The following is a 19,891-nucleotide window of genomic DNA, read 5'->3' on the forward strand; positions in this document are numbered from 1 at the left end:
CACCTAAAGATAGCTACAGTGTACTTACATATAATAAATAAATAAATATTTAAAAAAAAATGTTTTGTCCATTCATAGAGGAAGACACTCAAAGCTACCCTCTTTCTCTCCAAAAGTAATAAACCTAAGCTAGAAACTAAACTGACTTCTAAGAGCTAGAGGCAGTGCTACCAAAAGCCACTCTGGAGCAGGGTAGTAAGGGGCCAGGAGCCCACAGTTCATTTCCAACTCTACTAAAACTAATACAATGCTTTCAGAAAGAAAAGTACTCCCAACTTTAGACTCAAATTCTCACAAAGATGAATCAACTAGTTCATAACCAATCATCATCAAATAAGAATGTAGCAACTCACCACGGCAGAGACAATAAAAGAAGTTATGTTAGAATCCCCACCCCAAATTTCAGACACTGAGATGTCCAAATACAGAATACAGAACAGCTACAGATTTAAAAATGAACACAAACATTACACTAAAGGATGACTAAATATGATGGAAAGGGAACCACACAGAACTTTTAAAGATTAAGCCAGGAATGGTGGTACATGCCTGTAATTTCAACAACTCAGGAGAGGTGGAAAAATGTACAAATGCAAGGTTAACTTGAGCTACATAGCAAGACCTTGTCTCAACAAATACAAATACAAATAGATATATGATTGATAGGTAGGTAGATAGGTGTTGAAAGTTAAAAAAAAAAAAGTACAAATTGAAAAGACAAGCACAGTTAAAGAGAAAACTGGTTAACTAGATGATAAGCTCACTAAAACTATCTAGCACGGAGATGAAATGAAGACATGAGAAATTTGAAAGAGGAAAGGTAACCCAGGAAGAATACACATGCCCAGGTAAAACTTCATAAGAACAGATAAAAATCAGACATTATTTAAATAACATAGGACTTAAAATCTTCTAGATTTAATGAAAGGCAAAATTTAGACTGAAGAAAGACCATGTATCAAAATTTTATATTAAAAAAGCAGGAGCTAGAGAGACAGCTTAGCAGTTAAGAGCACTTGGTTTTCAAGGACCTGCGTTCAGTTCCCAGCATTCACATCTGCTGAACAGGGAGCAGCTGCAGATTCTAATGCCTTGTTGCAGCCTCCAGATATTCACACAAACATGCACATGTAAAAACATCTTTTAAATAAATATTTTTTTAAAAAGTGGTGGCTAATTTTGGTTGTAAACTAGACTACATCTGGAATTAATTAAAACTCTTTAATCCCAGCCCTTGGGAGGCAGAGGCAGGCGGATTTCTGAGTTTGAGGCCAGCCTGGTCTACAGAGTGAGTTCCAGGACAGCCCGAACTATACAGAGAAACCCTGTCTCGAAAAAACAAAACAAAACAAAACAAAAACAAAACTCAAGCATCTGGACATACTTGAGAGGGATTTTATGAATGAATCAATTGAGGTGGGAAGACCAACCCTATATCCGGGCCACACCTTCTAATGGCACCCCAGAAAATGGAAGATGGAAGCCTGTGCTTTTGCCTGCTTGTTCTCACTCTAGCTGGCAAGCTCACCTATCCTATTACTGAGGCATTCCTTTGCTGGTATTAGACCTACATCCTTGGGATTCCAATGCAGACTGAAGACCAGCAGGTTTCTAGGAATTCTTCGTAACTCCTACTCTAGAAAGAGAGAGAGTGCTTTAACTTCCTGTACTGAATGTGGACTGAACAACTACACTCTTGGCCTTTCAACTGGGAGGCAGCTATAGTTGGCTACCTGTACCATGGCCTGTAAGCCACTCTAACAAACAAATAATCCTCCTTTAAAACACAGACACACACACTCCCCCAACCCCGTGTGTGTGTGTGTGTGTGTGTGTGTGTATGTGTATCTGCTTTCCTGACCCTTTAGAAAACCTTAAGTAATACAAGTGGTAAATTTAAACTTAGGAGTAAAATGAAGACCCTCCCAAAGACAGACAATCAAATGTAGCTAAAGTAAAACAATATTTTCTTCAATAAATAAGTAAATAAATAAATAAATAAATAAATAAGACTGGCAAAAGACTGCACATCTTGCTATTCTAACAGAAGATATTTTAAGAGCCTTGAACTATATCAAAGTGACTTTTTAAAAAAAAAGATTTATTTATTATTATACCTAAGCACACTGTAGCTGTCTTTAGATGCACCAGAAGAGAGTATCAGATCTCGTTACAGGTGGTTGTGAACCACCATGTGGTTGCTGGGATTTGAACATAGGACCTTCAGAAGACCAGTCCTCTTAACCACTGAGCCATCTTTCCAGCAGATTCTCTTGTTGTGTATCTTTGCTCCCAGCACTCACAAAACAGAGGCAAGTGGATCTTTGTGAGTCTGATGCCAGCCTGACCTATAACAAGAGTTCCAGGCCATCCAGGGCTAGAGAGGGAGACCCTGTGTTAAAAATAGAAAGGAGGAAGGGGTCTGTTTATAAGGTACAAAATCCTGGATAAGACATGATCCAGCCAGATGGTGGTGATACATGCCTTTAACCGCAACACCTGGGAGGCAGAAGCAGACAGATCTGTGTGTTTGAGGCCAGCCTGGTCTACCAAGCTAGTTCTAAGACAGCCAAGCTACACAAAGAAATGTTGTCTCAAACAAAACAAAACAAACAATTATCAAACAGTAGTACCATTAAAAAGATAACCTCTCAAGGCCAATTTGGATCTATCTCCAGAAGAATAAAGTAAAAATGTAATTAAAATCTGTAATTTGGGGCTAGAGAGATGGCTCAGAGGTTAAGAGCACTGACTGCTCTTCCAGAGGTCCTGAGTTCAATTCCCAGCAACCACATGGTAGCTCACAACCATCTATAATGGGATCTGCTGCCCTCTTCTGGTGTGTCTGAAGACAGCTACAGTGTACTCATATACATAAAATAAATCTTTTAAAAATAATCTGTAATTTGAAGGGCCCGAGAGATGGCTCAGCAATAAAATGTTCTGGCTGCTTTTGCTGAGGACCTGGGTTCAATTCCCAACACGCACATGGTGGTTTGCAACTGCCTATAACTCTAATGGCCTCTTCTGGCTTTTGTGGGCACCAGACATAAAAGTGGTACACAAGACATTATATGTAAGTAATACAACCATACATATAAAATAAAAATAAATTCTTAAAAAATGTAATTTGTAATTAATTTCATTTGATGGACTAGAAAAAAATGAAACAGAATCTCAGATGTGGAAAAGCATGTGACAAAATGGGAAAGAAGACCTCCCCTAATGTGACAAGTAATCTATAAAAACCCCCTCAAATGCTACTGTTAACAGTTAATCCGCTTCTTTGAAATTGGCAATGAGTATGTGTACTACTATAATCACTTCTAATGAACAACCATAACCACGTCAACTCAACGCACATTTAAAAGTATGCCAGAACATGAAAACACACACAATAAATTGAAAAGGAAAAAAACACTAAACATTACCATTGGAAATGACAAAAAAAGATGGGAGTTCCAAAATGAGAAATAAAAATACAAAGCAGAAAAAAAGTACTATTTATAACAGCAACCAATTTCAATTCTCCAGAAAACTGATTGGACTGATTTCACTTAAGCCCTAAAGGGTTTTTCAAGACTGATTCTTAAAGGTCAAAGGTCCAAGAACAGGTGAGACAGAGTTTCCTAGGCATGATTACTGAAGGGCTAAGAATGCAGCTCTATGGCACAGTAACTGATTAGCATGCACAAGGCACTGGACTGAATCACAGCACCATTTAACAAATACTGTGCTTCACAATATGACCCTATCTATGTCCAAAAACCAAACCAAACCAAACCAAAACAAACACACCAGACTTCAGATAAAACTACAGTGGTAACAACTAAGAAAGAGTAGGTACCAATACAGATAAAGATGAGGTGACAAAAAGACAAGCCAGAAACAGATCCACACACAAACACTCAGCAGGCAAGTGAGATGCTACAACTCTGGTAAGCAGAGGTCAAATTCAATATATAAAAGAAAGTGAGCTACATGGGACAATATGAATGAGTCACCACCTCACATCATACACAAAAACTGATCACAGGGGGATTATGAATTTAAGTGCAAATGCATCATTTAAAAATGTCTAAAAAGAAACACAGTGGACATCTTAGTAAGTCCCGGACAAAGGACATTTCCACTAGATTAGATTAAAATTAAGCACTGTGTTGTATGATGTAGTTTAGTGTTGGAAAACTTGTGTCACATGCTCTGTGTTTTTTCAATGCACATTTAATAAAAAGTGTTACAAGTTTGTCAGCTTTGAAAGACAATTCAGTATTCTTTAAAAGTGGGTGAAAAAAGAAGGTCATGTTTTCTACACAAGGGAAACACCTGATGCTATGAAGATTCTCAATCTCGTTAATAAATGTGAATTTTAGCCACAATGATAAACCATGTCATACTACTAGCAAATACAAAGAATCTAAGATAACAAGTGTTGAACAGGTTGCAGGCTGCTTGTAACTCTCAGACAATGCTGAGCCAAGCATATAAATTGACAAAACCATTAAGTAAAACAAAAGTTGGTACAAGCACTTCATAACCAATTTGAAATCATTTCATAAAGTTGAAAATTCATACCCCTAAAAAACAGCAGTTCCACTCCTAGCAAATAACTCATGATGCTGGGTACGCCAAAGCACTGAAAATGCTTTTGAAACTTATATGCTTCCCATGGAGCTACTTACTGATGATGATGTCTAAAAGAGCTCAGCATTGCAAAGAATAAATTTCTAGAGAATCATATGAACAATTTAAAGTAAAACTATGATTCTTCCAAATATATAACTAGGTCAGCAGGTTGCTCAGTGGGTAGGGGCGCTTGCCACCAAGTCTGACAACCAGAACCCAATCCTCCATCCACGTGTCCTCCAGGCTCCCTACATGTGCCGTGGCACATAAACCCACACAAGTAAGAAGGTGTCAAACAGTTGTAGGTATTATAGCTAGTTTTATCACACAATTGAGTTGAATAAAATTATAAAAACTAAAAATTAACAGAAAAAAAAAACAAATGATACCACTTCCTATATCAGTGGACAGAGGAAGTGCTGGAATTAAAAGAGGCCTTTCCAGCATTTTAAACTATTCTTTTGCTTTCCTACTTGCAGCTATACCATAGTTCTTCCAAGTGGATGTGTTGGTTACATTTCTATGGGAAAACAGAACAGTGAAAATGTCCACCACCAGAAACACAAGTAAACTGCATTACAGTCATCCATCATTACACAAGCAGTAAAGAATTAATGGCTTACATCTCTACAGAGTATTAGTTACTTAGAAACACTGAATTTAGTGAAAGCAAGTTTCAGAAGACTATATCCAGAATAATGTGTTTTACTCAAACATAGAAGCCATATACACAATTCAATGCTAAATGATAACACAAAAATCTGATAAAAATGTTTAAAATACAAGAATAACATGAACTCAGGATAATCACCTCTGATCAATACTTGTTAGGTTGATTCTTGATTCCACTGGTAGACTCATAAGTGTTCATTCGTTTTACTTCACAGCTTGTAAATAAATATGTTACATGTATTCTGAATATATCAAACACTACATTGAGGAGGAAAGGATTTAAAGAAAAAACGTCATACCTTCAAAATGCTTTTAATTCAATCAGTTCACTTGCTATGTGAGAGGTACATATAACATACCATGAAATCTTATCTTTACATCAACCAAAGCAACATTAGATAACATAACAACTGTTCATTGCAATTAATGTTATGAAGACCAAATTCAATAAAGACCAAACCAATCAACTGTGAGAGATTAACCCATTTTCTGTCACATGGCTAGACAAAAGCCAGTTTTTAAGCAAATTTAGCTGAAAGCTGAAGTCCTGAAGAAGTCGGTCAGTAAAGAGAGGACAGTAACAACAGTTTGTTAGCAAGCATGTGAGGAAATGGGTGTTCTCAATACCAGTGACCTAAAACTGGTACAACCATTGAGTTTCTATCATATCTGGTTAAGTGGAAGATGTATATATTCTACTACCCAGCAAAATTATGGGTACTTCTTAGAGAAACTCCAAAAGTGTGCACAGCAAACAAGTACAGAGATATTTATTGCAGGACTGTTTTAAAGAGTAAAGATTATAAACAATTCCAAAGTCCATCGAAAGGAGTATAAAAATAAATTACGGTATATTCATACAATGCAGTGCTATACCAACAATTATAATAATTCAAAGAAAGTACAATTATTTGATTTATTCATATATAAATCTCAAAATGTGATGCTGAGTGAAAAAGCAAGTTGCAAAAGGACACAATTTTATATCACTTTAGTTAAAATCCAATACTATGTATTGTTTATATATTCACCATCACCAAATTATACATTATGCATGGAAATGATACACACAAACCTGAACACAGTGGCTATCTCTAGGTAAGGAGGGGGTCAAACTCTCAGCATCTCCAAAATTTTTTAAGCTTTGTTTTTTGTTTTTTGTTTTTTTTTTATTTTTGTCTGTTTGTTTTGGAGAATCTTAAGTAAATTTGGCAAAAATAAATAAATAAATAATGAACAAAATGGCCTGGTTTGGTTAGATCTACCTGTGTTTAATCTCTAAGTATTTCAGAAATTAAAAGAGAAAAAAAGGAAAATTAGGCAACAATAAGGAAACTGAGCAAGAGAGAAAGAGAATCCGCAGCCCTTGAGCGCAAAGCACAAACCCCTGACAAGCACAGTAGTGGCAAGTGAATCCCTAGGGAAGTTTTACCTTATAACAAACCCATTTTCCTTAAAGTAAAATACAAATTTCTTGAAATAAGTGTTCTAACGAGAGCTGTGGTTGTGAGAAAACTGCCCCGGAGAGAGCAGTAAAACCTGTATGATTTCAACCCGGTTTCCTGGGCCCTCATCCCTCGCCAGAATCCAGAGCTTTATATGGCTGCTATAAAACACCCTGCAATAACCAGTGTTAGCCATCGCCTGGTGAAAGGCATAAGCACACACGGAGGAAATAATTTGCAAACTGAAGGACGTCTGGAAACTACAAGCTTCTGAAAAAGGTACCGAGTAGTGGTACCGACACACAGTCGCCTTCATTTTGGTCCTTTGTCCCCCTGTCTGCCCCCTCCCCACTAGAGGATGGCAGCCCTGGCCTTGGTGACGTCGCCGGCACTGCGGAGCAGCAGCCCTGCGCAGGCGTAGGAAATGGCTGCAGGTGGGGTCGGGGAGCAACTGTGCGCCCCTCCCGGGTCCTCCCAGAAACGGGGGGGGAGGGGGAGACGCGCGCGCACACACACAGACCAGAGGGCGCGCGCGCGCACGATCGCGAGCCCCCCGCCCCCCAGAGCCCAACCGCGCGCACCACAGGTCCCCTGCGTCGCGCACCTTTGGGGACACGCAAGGACGAACGCGCGCGCCCGCCAATGCAGACTGCCGCAGCGGCGGGAGCGCGCGCTTGGGAGGGGGCGCGCACACCACAGGGAAGGTGGGGGGTCGAGGGGGGTGGGAGCATCCTCAGAGGATGAGGACGCCCAGGCCATCGCGAGGAAGGGCGAGCATCGCAGGGAAGGGCGAGCATCGCAGGGAAGGGGGAGCATCGCAGGAAAGGGGGAGCATCGCAGGAAAGGGCGAGCATCGCAGGAAAGGGCGAGCATCGCAGGGAAGGGGGAGCATAGGAACAAAGCGGGCCAGCCGCAGACCCAAAGGCGCGTCCCCGAGCGCTCCGGACGCGACAGCGGACACCTGGCCGGGGATGTCACCCGCGCGCCAGGCGATGCGCAGACAAAAGCACCCTTCCTACCGTTAAGGACGCCCCAGGGTCACCGGACAAAGGGAACACACACACCCACTGGGGCAAGGGCGGCCACACCCCCTCAGCGCGCGGGCGATCGGCGAGACGCGCGGCGACGCGCACACCCACACTCACCACACACCCACGGAGGGAGGTGTGGAGCGCCCCGATGCCCGGGCATCTCGGCTGCGGCGGGACGCGCAGACGCTTCCGTGAACCCCGCCGCGCGCAGGGTCTGCACTCACCCGGGCCCCGCAGCCCGCGAGCCTCAGACGCGGGCTGCCGACGCCTCCGGCCCTCCACGTCAACCAGAACCGCAGAGCGAGCGCTCAGCCGCTCCAGAGGCGGGCGGGTCACGTGACTTTGGCGGTGCGCATGCGCGATCGCCGCGCCGCCCCCTCAGCTCGGCGGGGTAGGTGGTGAGACCGTGCTAGCCCCCGCGCAGCGGTCGCGGTGCGCCTGCGCCGAGCGGCGGGGGCGCCTGTCAGCTCCTGCTTTTCCTCAGTTTTTTTTTTTCTTTCCGCCCCCACTGCGGTGTCTGGATCGCGCCTGCGCAGTGGGTTGAGTACTGAGAGGTTGAGGGGTGGGGACGGGTGGGCGTTGGTGCCTTGGAGAACTCAGGGTCCAGGCCTCCCGTTTTGTCCGAGCCTCACGTAGGCGGGGACAGGGCCCTTCATGAGAGGGCAGGACTCGGGACCTGGGTCCGGCCCAGGCCCCTTTCTCGCCTCAGAGGGTCCGAGGTGCGCATTTTCCCCGCAGCGCGCGCTCCCGCCGCCCCTCAGCTGCAGGGGCGCGCGCCCGCGAAGGGGCCCTGGTTTGGGGCGGGAGGGCGCGCGCGAGCATCCGCAGTGGCTGTGTCCTCCACAAGTGATGCGATTATGTAACAGACCAGTGGTGAAGGAAGGGGAGGGGATGTCTGACGATTGCGTTCCTTTTCTACAGATTGTCTAAAGCCACAGGGAAGATGGTGGAAAACTCACCGTCGCCATTGCCAGAAAGAGCGATTTATGGCTTTGTTCTTTTCCTAAGCTCACAGTTTGGCTTCAGTAAGTACTGGCAGTAAAGGCCAGGGCCTTTAATGGTATTTGAGGACCAGGAAATAATGTGTTTGTCCTTAGAACATACACTCATGAACTGTTGATTCTTTCTACCTGTGTCTCTTAAGGAGTCCTGAAGGGTACCGTTTGTTTGCGCAGTTTATATGTCCAGTACTAGATTAAAACTCCAATATTTACTTAGCACTAGGCTTGATGCTAATGTGAATAAAACCGGGTCCTAACCCTTGAGGTCATGGTCTTGTGGAGAAGCATAGGACACCCACAATTCAGAGAGCTTGATGAGTGAGTGCCCCGGAAGAGCCTTGGAAGGTTTAGAAATGGGCCACTCCCTGGCCATTAAGAATAAGTCAGGAAAGACCTTGGGGAGAGTTCCTGCTTGAAGGCCTGTGAAGGTTTGGAAGTGAAGTGTTTATAGCTCCAGGGTAGCAAGGCTGGAGCTAAAAATTGAAGATAATGGGCCAGAGAAATCAGGTGTAAGAATGTACCCTTAACATTCTGGATCTGCATTGATCCCCACAATGTTACATGTTGTAGATGAGGCCACTGAGGCTTACAAACAAGCAAAAGTCAAAACAAAAAGACAAAAACAAACCTAATATGACCAGCTTAACAAGCAGGACCAAAGTCCCTCCTCAAAAAGTTTGGAAGGTATGAGGCAATCAAGTGGTAGAAAATTAAATGCCCACAGTCCAACCTTCTGATCCTTAGTAGAAATCAGAATGTCTATGTGGGGGTGTCCTTCCCAGTTCTTAAGTGAAAAGTACTAACTTAGCTGTGGTGTAATGGAATATGTGGAATGAAGAAGCTACAGTTACTGGCTCTTTCATGGAATCATTGTTTGGCCTGAGAGCTTTTTGTTTTGCATGAAGTGAACCTGTGAAGTAGATGCTGCCTTGCTTCCTCAGTTTAAAGATGGGGATATTGGATTTAAGTAACTTGATCAAAGCCAGTATGCAACAGGACTGGAACTAGAACAGGTGGCAAGCTCCACTCTCCTGAGATTCTCTGACTCTTATGTTAACTTGGGTAGTTTATGCAAAGAAGCTGCTCAATAGGTGTTAGCTGCGATTTATTTCTATAAATTCCTATACAATGAGGATTTTAAGGATTAGAAACTGTACAAGCATGTTAGATAAACCAACACCTAATTGAAGAATTTGTTGATCACTCACTATGTACTAGACAGTGTTACAGACCAGGGAAAGCAAATATCCAAGCCTCGTCTGATTTCATTTGAGCTTTCTGCATAGTGAGACAGCAGATAAGTAAAACATAGCCAGGAAGCAAAACTGGGGAAGGAGATTAAGGAGCAGGAGGAGCCCTCCTCACGTGCTGCTGTGTGCTGTCTTAATACTACAACTTGCCATGCAGAAAGGAAAAGCTCTATTTAACCTTTTTTGTTCAGCACCAGAAGCATACAGAAAGCACAAGACATCTCTTCAGGAGTTACTGTATTCCAATCTTGGCATACAAAGCTCTGTAACACCTCATTCTTAAGAAAAAAATCCCACCACTGCTGATATAGCTTGAAACCCATCTCCACCACTTCCCTTGTACAAATGAGCCCGTTCTCATGTATAAAACATACATGTGTGTCTTGGGACTGTTTTGAGGATTAAATGAGTTAGTCCATATAGAGAGGTTCAGAACCCAGCTATTGTAACTACGTGGAGACAGCAGAAAAGGAGCCCACAAAGACTGGGTGTTGGTGGAAAGAAGATTATATGTAGACAATCAGAACAAGTTTCCCTTTAAGCACTAAGTGCATTTACATCTTCCCTGTGGAGAAATACTGAGCAGAAGCAAATCCTAACAAGAAATTGCTAAGAAATATGTCCATAGACTTTTTTTTAATTAATCACTAAATTCATTTATATTTCAAATGATATCCCCCTTACCTCTATGAAGGTGCTCTTCCGCCCACTCACCCACTCCTGTCTCGCCACTCTAGCACCCCCTACACTGGACATCAAGCCTCCACAGGACCAACAGCCTCCCCTCCCAATCATGTCAGAGGCCAGTCTCTGCTGGACATGTATCTGGACCCATGGATCCCTCCATGTATACTCTCTGGTTGGTGGTTTAGTCTCTGGGAGCTCTGGGGGATGGCCATAGACTTGTTAAAGTACAGTGTAAGAGCTAAGACACTAAAATCGTGTTAATATGGTGACTATGGTGAGTATTACAAGACTGGTACAAAGAGGTAGATGCAGATCCTGAATTCTGAGAGAGTGAGGCTGCCTCTGGGGAGCGTCTTTATTGTATGTGAACCTCACAGACTGGACTATGCATTGCTGACATGTCTTCTCTCCTCTCTTTCCCTCTTTACCCTGCAGTACTATATCTTGTGTGGGCCTTTGTTCCTGAATCTTGGTTAAACTCTTTAGGCTTAACTTACTGGCCTCAAAAGTAAGTTTAATATTTTTTCAATGGGGGTATAACTGGTACTGTTTCGAAGGGTAATTAATACTCTTCTCTAAAACCCAAGCCTTAAATCATTAGTGCTTTTAAATCCATGAGTATATGTGTTGAAATTGAATGTTGCTTTTATTTTTGTACTGGGGGGAGGGAGAGTAGTGGGGTGTTCACATGTGTGTGGCTACATTGTGCATGTAGTGCCTTAAAGTTGATGTCAGGAGTCTTGGGGTAAGGTCTTAAAGTTGAGCTCAGTGTTCTGTAGTACAGCTAGTCTGGCTTGCTCCAGAATTCCCTGTGTCAGCCTCTGAATGCTAGGCTTACAGCTGGTCTGCCTCACAAGCCCAGCACATAGCTGGGTCTGGGAATCCAGACTCAGGTCCGCACACTTGAGTGGCAAGTGCTTTATCCAGTAAGCTGTACTCCAACAGCAGTTGAAAGGTTTAAAGGTTATTAATATATAACCAATTAAAGGTGGTGGGGTTTATCTCCGTTTCCTCCTAAAATCATGCTAAAATTATACTGTTGCTGAAAAAAATCTTTTAAAGCTAGAAGCATACAAAATATAATAGCAGATAAGATATTAACAAAATTTTAGGACATTCTTTGAGATAGAAGAGTCTGGTTTTTCCATGTGGTAGATGAGGGAACCCATCAAGAACATTTGTGCCCTAGAATTCCAAAAAGGGCCCAAACCTCAGAAGCAGCAGTGACTCTTGGTAATGGTAATTCTGCATTGGACAGGAAATGTGTTTAAAATGCATTAGACCTGCTGACTCCCTTTCTATACCGTAAACCTGGAAATCGACCCTGCCCTCCCTGTGGGAAGCACAGGGCGAGACTACAGTCCGGAAGTTACAGGGTTAACTGTGAAGATGATGCACAGGGAGTGATAGTTAACAAGCATCTGTGTGGGGGAGTAAGGTTCCTCCCCAGCACCTCCCTACCAGGCTGTACCCTCTCCCAGAGAAAGGTGGCAGGTGCCTTTCTGAGGAAGCTGACCAGGGTAAAAGGCAGCATCTAATCTAATCCTTCTGCCATCTCTGACCATGTATATGCCTTACTTCCTGTCAACTTATCACTTGATCTTAAATATAATATGCTGTCATAAATACCAGGTGCTAAAGAAAAGTCTGTCCTTAAATACAAAAGAAATGAAGATCCTTAAAAGAAATAGAGATAATGCCATCTACAGAAGGGGGAAAAGGTTTAATCACCTAAGATGAGAAAGAATCCTGAATGGTAGCTGGGCAGTAATGGCACACGCCTGTAATCCCAGCACTCTGGGAGGCAGAGGCAGGTGGATTTCTGAGTTCGAGGCCAGCCTGGTCTACAGAGTGAGTTCCAGGACATCCAGGGCTACACAGAGAAACCCTGTCTCGGGAAAAAAAAAAAAAAAAAAACCCAAATCCAAAAAAAAAGAAAAAAGAATCCTGAATGGTATACTGTCCAAGGGAATTTTTTTAAATTACCATATTACCATTGAAAAGTTATAAGCATGCTAATTAAAATGTTATCTAGAAAGTTGACTGTTGAGAGAGATGGAAAACAGAAAAGTATATAATGGTGGGAAAAAAACTATTAAAAGTTCTAACAAGGGAAAACAGAAGGGAGGAAATGATTTAACAAAACCTGGCAAGACAGAGCACTGAGCAAGCTGAACAGAGAAGAAAGCTGAAAAGCATCTAAGAATTTGATTCTGGAGTACTGATAGATCCTGGGGAAACAGTAGACAGAAATGTATAATTTCAGAAAAAAGCATAGTAAAACATAATACACTATGGTTCTCAGTTGCAAATACTGTTGAGGTGACCAGTTGTTTTTAACTGCCAGCATAATGAAAGTGAAGACTATGCAGAAAGTGTGAGGAAGAAGTAAATACCTCATTTTCATATTAGAACATCTAGAAAAAAATGTCTAAAGCTGATGAAAATCAAGAATAATGTAGGCATGTTATGTAGAAATGAGGATGTAAATACCAGAAGAAAGAGCTCAGACACTGAAAGGGCATGTTTGGGCAGAATAACGCTCTAGGGTTGGGATGGCTTGGCTGAGACAGGTGTCTGCAGCTGTTCATGGACCCCCTGTAGCGCTATCTGTTACATTCATATATCAGCTACTCTAATAATAACCTAGGTTGTTAAAGTGTATTTTGTGACTGACTCTTGGGAATTAAATTCCCTTGACAAGGTTGTTGACATGCATGGATTCTCTTGAGCAGATACTGGGCAGTTGCTTTGCCTGTCTACCTCCTTATCACGGTTGTAATTGGTTATGTGCTCTTATTTGGAATCAACATGATGAGTACCTCTCCACTTGACTCCATTCATACGATCACAGGTAAGTTTAAATGAGACAAAATTATGATGCATAGAGGGAGGAGATATTAGGACTTTTATCAGGAATAGGCCTTAGAAACACACTGGGACATTCAACATGGCATGGTGATTAATCTCGATTGGCAGCTCAAAGGGGTTTACGGTCACCAGGGAAACATACTGAGCATTCTATGAGGTCTATCTAGATCTGGTTTATTGAGTTGGGAAGATACCTCAGATATGGAGTGTACATGGGCTCTAGGTCTGAATGAAAAGGAGAAATAAGCTGAATATTAGCATTTGTCCCTGTCTGCCTCCTGATGGACACATGGTGGACACAAGTGACCCGCCACCTGCTCCTACTGACATACTGTCCCCTCCATGGTGAACTGTCTCCATACAACAAAGCCTTAAGCTGCATTTGTTAGGGACGTTGTTACGGCGTGAGATAAATAGCTAATAATAGCTCGTGGTGTTTGCCATCATCTGCACATCAGCCTGCTGAGCTGTGCGATAGGTCTCAACCAACCACAGAAATTACAGAAAGAAATTGCTTGGGTCAGCAGAGCTTTTCTTCTCTTCCTACAGATAACTACGCTAAAAACCAACAGAAGAAAAACTACCAAGAGGACGCCATCCCAGCATTAAGAGACGTTCCCATTAGTGAAGTAAATAAAATGTTTTTCCTAGAAGCCAAAGAACTCAATACCTAAAACTGAGTTGTATATAAACGTCCTAAAACCAAACATTTACAGTTGTGGGCTGAATAATTTTGAGCATAATTATATTGGCTGTCCTTTTAATACCCAATGTTGTTGACATGTAAAAACATGAAAGTTGATTCCTTAGATTGAGTTCAATTGATATTGTAAATATCTTCAACTGAGTTTTTAATTGACGATAAATAAAACCACACATTATGTGATAATCAACTTGAGTATATGTATATGGGCAGACATGCATGCGCTCGTGTGTGTGAATGCATATGTGCACAGTAAGCATAGAGGTCAGAGGACAACTCAGGTTGTCTCTCTTCAGGCTCACTTTGTTTGAGACAGGGTTTCCCATTGGCCTCACTTCACCACTTAGGCCAGGCTAGCTGGCCCACAAGCTTCCAGGGCTTTACCTGTCTCTGCCTCCTACCCCATCATTATTACTTTTGTGTAGGTGCTAGAGATCTGAACTCTGGTCCTCATGCTTCTACAGTGTATTCTTTACCTGCTAAACCCTCTCCCCAGCCTAACATAAATCAACCAAGAACAGATGTCTCCCAAGTCTTCTAATATGCAGCCAGAGTTGGAAATGACTGTCTTGTCTGCTTCTCCTTAGCTGAGCCCGGTGGTCCAGCAAGACTGTGGCTTCTGCTTATGAAAGCAGGAACTAGTCAGAGCTGCTACTCAGTTCAGTGTTCCCTTACTCTCTCAAGGACAGTGATGGCGCCTGCAAGGTTTTCAAATGCCTTGGAGTAAATCATAGCCCCGCCACATTAGCCTCAAAACCAGATTTTCATTCTGTTTCTCAAATGCATCGTCTTTATGCCTCCTAAGGGGTTGTCTACAACCAGGGCTTTTCATGTTATGGGCTGATTTCTTTTGAAAGTTATAATAAACTTAAGCTTCTCTTCACCTAAAATAATCTCAGGACCTTCAAATATTTTGTACAAAGTGGGAGCTTCTGCCGAGTGGTGGTGGCGCACACCTTTAATCCCAGCCCTTGGGAGGCAGAGGCAGGCAGATTTCTGAGTTCAAGACCAATCTGGTCTACAGAGTGAGTTCCAGGATAGCTGGAGCTACACAGAGAAACCCTGTCTCGAAAAACCAAATAAAAACCCAACAACAACAACAAAGTGGGAGCTTCTAAAGAACTTATATGAGTTATATATTTTTATGAATAATGATCATGGGGGCCGTGAGATGGTTTGGTGAGTGAGGATAATTGCCAGCGATCCTACCAACTTGGGTCAGATCCCCAAGAGCGAACTCCCTCAAGTGGTCTTCTGACTTTCACACAAATGCAGTGGCCTAGTACTCATGCACACACCGGAACATAAGCCAATCTCTTCTTGGTTATAAAGTTAAGTTTGCCAGTCATCACCTTTTTACCAGATAAGTGTCTGGCCTCATGCACACACCCCCACCACACACACACTCATGTGTCCACACATATGGGCACACACAAAAAACTATTTGTTATACAATTTAAACCAAAACATTGATATAATAATAAGCTTAGTTGCCGGGTGGTGGTGGCGCATGCCTTTAATCCCAGCACTTGAGAGGCAGAGGCAGGCAGATTTCTGAGTTCGAGGACAGCCTGGTCTACAGAGCGAGTTCCAGGACAGCCAGGGCTACACAGAGAAACTCTATCTCGGAAAAACAAAAACAAAAAACAAAAACAAAAAATGCATAGTCAAAAACAATGAAATTTAAGACAAATTTTTATAAAAAATACCTATATTTTCAAGCACAAAATTTGTGGCTTAAATAGAATCATCTTCAAATTTTGTACATCTCTTTAATGTCTGGATTATGGAGGAATCTGAGTCTTGTGCCTGTGCCTTCAGTCAGTCTGTGCATTATTAACACACGTTGAGAAACTTCTGGAAAACACTGCACATTCAGAGAATGAGCATGAACTAGTAATATCCATGATTTTGAAAATAGGTTTGGTCTCATAGACTCTCTCTTACACTCTCCAGACCGTAGATCTGGGGGGAAGGGATGATACTGCCGTAGAACACAATTCATCAGCATGCGCTGTGCCTGTTTGAGCATATATCCTAGTGCAGCGCCTCTCCTGGCCACTTCACATTCTGTTTCACCCTCGTACCCCAAGTACTGATGTCCCAAACACTTATGTGCAAGCCTTACAAAGATCCATACAGGAGCCATTTGTAGTTCACCCTAGAAGGAATAGGCCAGCAGATCTGCCTAAAGCCTCAAATAGGTAGCTATCAGTAGATAAATACCTCCTCCCACCCCCGCCCCCGCAGCCCCCCTGCATCCCCCAGGAGACAGTTCTCTTCTGTTCCAGCAACTTCTCCGAAGGTCTGTGGGACTGAGTCACCGTTGCCATGGTACCAGTGCTGTCACCAGGCCTGCGCTGGTTTGTCTTCCTGCTGCTTCGCTCCCTTTGCTACCCACTCCAATTTCCAATAAGCCGCCTACACACTCTGTCAGAAGCTGGACTTTCAACTGAGACATTTTTATTTGTGAAGATTATGCGTCAACTGTGGGGCTGAGATGTACGATGCATGTCCCTGCTGCATGTCAGAATTCAAGAAAAGTATTTGAAAGCCAGATGTGGTAGAATATGTATATAATCCTGGCACAGGGGAGGTAGAAGCAAGAAGACCCCAAGATAAAGTTTGGCCTTATAGTGAGTTTGAGGTCAGCCTGGGTTCAATAAGACATTGTCATGGGGGGGGGGGGGAGTTTAGTTTGAAAGAAACAGCATTTTGCATTCAGTCTAAATAATGACATAAAATACTCCAAACAAAAACTGTCAATTATAAGCATATTATTCTAATAATTAAAAGTTGTTGGAAGATTGAAATTAAAAGTCTAGATGTAAGACTACCTAGCTGTAAGATAGCAGATTTCAATGGCTTGACATGACAGTTTATTTTGCTGTGTGTGTCTGTGTGTTTTAAAGATTTGTTTATTTGTTTGTTTATTTATTTATTATATCTAAGTATACTGTAGCTGTCTTTCAGATACTCCAGAAGAGGGAGTCAGATTTCATTATAGATGGTTGTGAGCCACCATGTGGTTGCTGGGAATTGAACTCAGGACCTTCAGAAGAGCAGTCAGTGATCTTAACCTAACCGCTGAGCCATCTCTCCAGCCCCTTGCTGTGTTTTTAAGAATAGTTCTGAGACAGTTACCAAGTCTGACTGATGCCCATGGATGAGAAGAGCAAATGAGTTCACATTATCTTTGTGGCCCATGACCAAGGACCTCAAGGCCTTAGTAGCACACAGAGTTCTGAGCACCAGTGGGGTAATAGAAATACATTTGGGGACCAGGAGAGTCAGGGATTCAGAGCAGTGGCCTTGCAGAAATAGTTCAGGAGCAAGTATGTACATAGACCAAGATTTACACATAAGCATGATTTACAGGGAAGTTACCATCAAATCTTTCCATACTTGTCTTGAATCTGCAAATGTAGCACTCACAAAGTCTGTTTTATGAGCCATGGTGACAGGTGACCTCATGGTCAGAGCTGGACAGTGCTAGCCAAAGCCTTACAAAGCCTTACTCAGATGCCGCGTTAACCGGTTGTCATAGTCAACCAAAGTTGTCACTTGTGACAAAGTCATCCACCCATGTCAGAGATCTTGTTGACATGAGCCTGCCATAGCTGTGAGTCAGCTCCCATCAGCTGTTACAGCTGTGCTAGGAGGTTCTTCCTCCCCCTGGGACACTGGTGTCCCATGCCAACCCTTCTAGCTGTTCTGTCAGTGTTCCAAGAGTTGACACATCCTTAAAGAGACTCAGACACTCAGCATTATGTGAAGGATGTAAACACCTGCCAGTGGTGAAGTTACTGTGCCCACCTTGTGACAGATACAGAGTTCCAAATGATTCGTGAAGTTCAAGCTAAAATCAGGCCTTCTTCCTTCATCTGAGACATGAAGCTGGGCCCCGAGCCCTGGGTGTGGGGCAGCAGTGCACGCTGAGGAAGCTGGAAGGGAACAGCTGACAACGACAACTGTGCAGACCCCTGGAGCGATCACAGGATCAGGAGTGTGCTTGTAAAATGCTACTATTTGTCGTAAGACCAAGCTTCCAAAGGCTATAGGCAATTTACCACATCCATACAGGGGTTTAAGCAAGTATACCCTAGTCCCCAGATATGAAATAGATGTAGTGTCATGGTGTTCCATTTTTCCCCCTATTTCTGACTATGTTTTGATTCCCTACTGTCCCTTCATGGCAAAGATTTCAGAATCATTTGCTGTGGGACCTCCCTCACTCCACCCCTGGAACCCCTGGGTGCTCACTTTATCGGAGACCATAAGACAATGCACATTTTCAGTGCACGGTGTTCCTTCTCCCTGCCTCTGTCTTTTCTTTTCTTTTTTAAAGATTTATTTATTATTCTATGTAAGTACACTGTAGCTATATTCAGACACACCAGAAGAGGGTGCCAGATCTCATTATAGATGGTTGTGAGTCACCATGTGGTTGCAGGGAATTGAACTCAGGACCTTTGGAAGAGCAGTCAGTGCTCTTAACCGCTGAGCCATCTCTCCAGCCTCCCTACTCTCTGCCTTTTCCACGTCCACGGGGCCCATTTGCCCACCTCTGCACTTTTCTCTAAGAACACAAGGTTAGTGCTCACTGCCTGAGGGTGGCCAGCAAATCACCCTGGATCTTGTCTCCCACAAGGACACTTCAAATCCATTCTCTCAGGCTCAGTCCGCCACCTAGCCTAAGGACCCAGGATTCCTGCTAGGGTCTAGAAGCCTCTGGCATCTCCTTACCGTTCTTCTCCACCTCCCTTTGACATAACTCCTTATTTTAAATTTCAATTTTCAAGTGCAGGTTCCCAGGCCTAGTATGTCTGGAAGACCTTAGAGTCTTCAACAGCACCCTGGAGGCGTGAGATAGGCTGGAGACCACATGTTGAGAGTAAGTGGGGTCTTCAGAACCAAAACCCTGGGTAAGGATGGGCTCCAGGCTCCAGATCACCTTCCATCTGCACGAGATGTTGTTTCTGAGCTGTCCCCACCCCAGCTCCCTACAGATACTACACACACATGCCTGAGTAGGCATGCTAGCTTGCACAAATACTTCTCCCTGTTGAAGAAACCTCAACCCAGGGGCTGTGATTCTAGGAATGGGCCAGAAAGATACTGTTGTATTTTATAAAAAGATAGAGGAGAGAGAATATGTTTAGTGGATATACAGTCAGGTGTGGGGGAAGAGGGTAACTCTGTGGGCCCAGGCTGAGGCATCCCTTCCCCGTGAGGGACCAGTGTATAGTATAGAATGGAGTTTATTCAGGGCATCAGGAGTTGAGAAAGTAGTAGTGACAAAGAAAGGCGGGGGGGGGGGGGGGGGGGGGGGGGGGGGGAGACGAAGGAGGAGGAGGAGGGGAAGGGGAGACGGACCGAGTGGGAGCAAGGCAAGAGAGAGAGTGGCCCCCTTTATAGTGAGTTAGGCACACTTGGCCACTTCCAGGTAACTGTGGGGTGGAGCCTAGACAAAATGCTAACAGAAACCATATTTCTTCTTCGGTCAATCAGTAGCAGCAAAAAATGAGCAAACTGACAGGAAATGACTCAACAACCACCGCACACATCCTGCTTGTGGTGATACAGGAAGTAAGGAAGCAATACA

The 19,891-nt window shown here is 43.3% G+C and overlaps 2 protein-coding genes across 12 annotated transcripts in view; one reads left to right on the forward strand and one right to left on the reverse strand.

Annotated features, from left to right (window-relative positions):
• The window catches only part of Ttc3 (tetratricopeptide repeat domain 3), a 101,569-nt gene extending 93,504 nt beyond the window's left edge, over nt 1-8,065 (reverse strand). For 5 of the 11 annotated variants that reach the window (XM_052158972.1, XM_052158977.1, XM_052158971.1 and 2 more), the window contains exon 1: nt 7,889-7,979. In XM_052158972.1, the coding sequence (XP_052014932.1) occupies nt 7,889-7,934 (46 nt within the window). In that variant the 5' untranslated portion in view covers nt 7,935-7,979. The other 6 variants (XM_052158973.1, XM_052158974.1, XM_052158979.1 and 3 more) reach the window with 6 other exon arrangements.
• Nucleotides 7,923-14,476, forward strand: Pigp (phosphatidylinositol glycan anchor biosynthesis class P). The gene is given in 6 exon segments (XM_052158982.1): nt 7,923-7,997; nt 7,999-8,165; nt 8,696-8,799; nt 11,148-11,220; nt 13,448-13,566; nt 14,133-14,476. Coding segments are annotated over 6 exon segments (663 nt in total). The 3' UTR covers nt 14,258-14,476.
• Nucleotides 14,477-19,891: the final 5,415 nt, after the last annotated feature.

Source organism: Apodemus sylvaticus, chromosome 15 (genome assembly GCF_947179515.1).
Source record: "Apodemus sylvaticus chromosome 15, mApoSyl1.1, whole genome shotgun sequence".
Taxonomy (NCBI): domain Eukaryota; kingdom Metazoa; phylum Chordata; class Mammalia; order Rodentia; family Muridae; genus Apodemus; species Apodemus sylvaticus.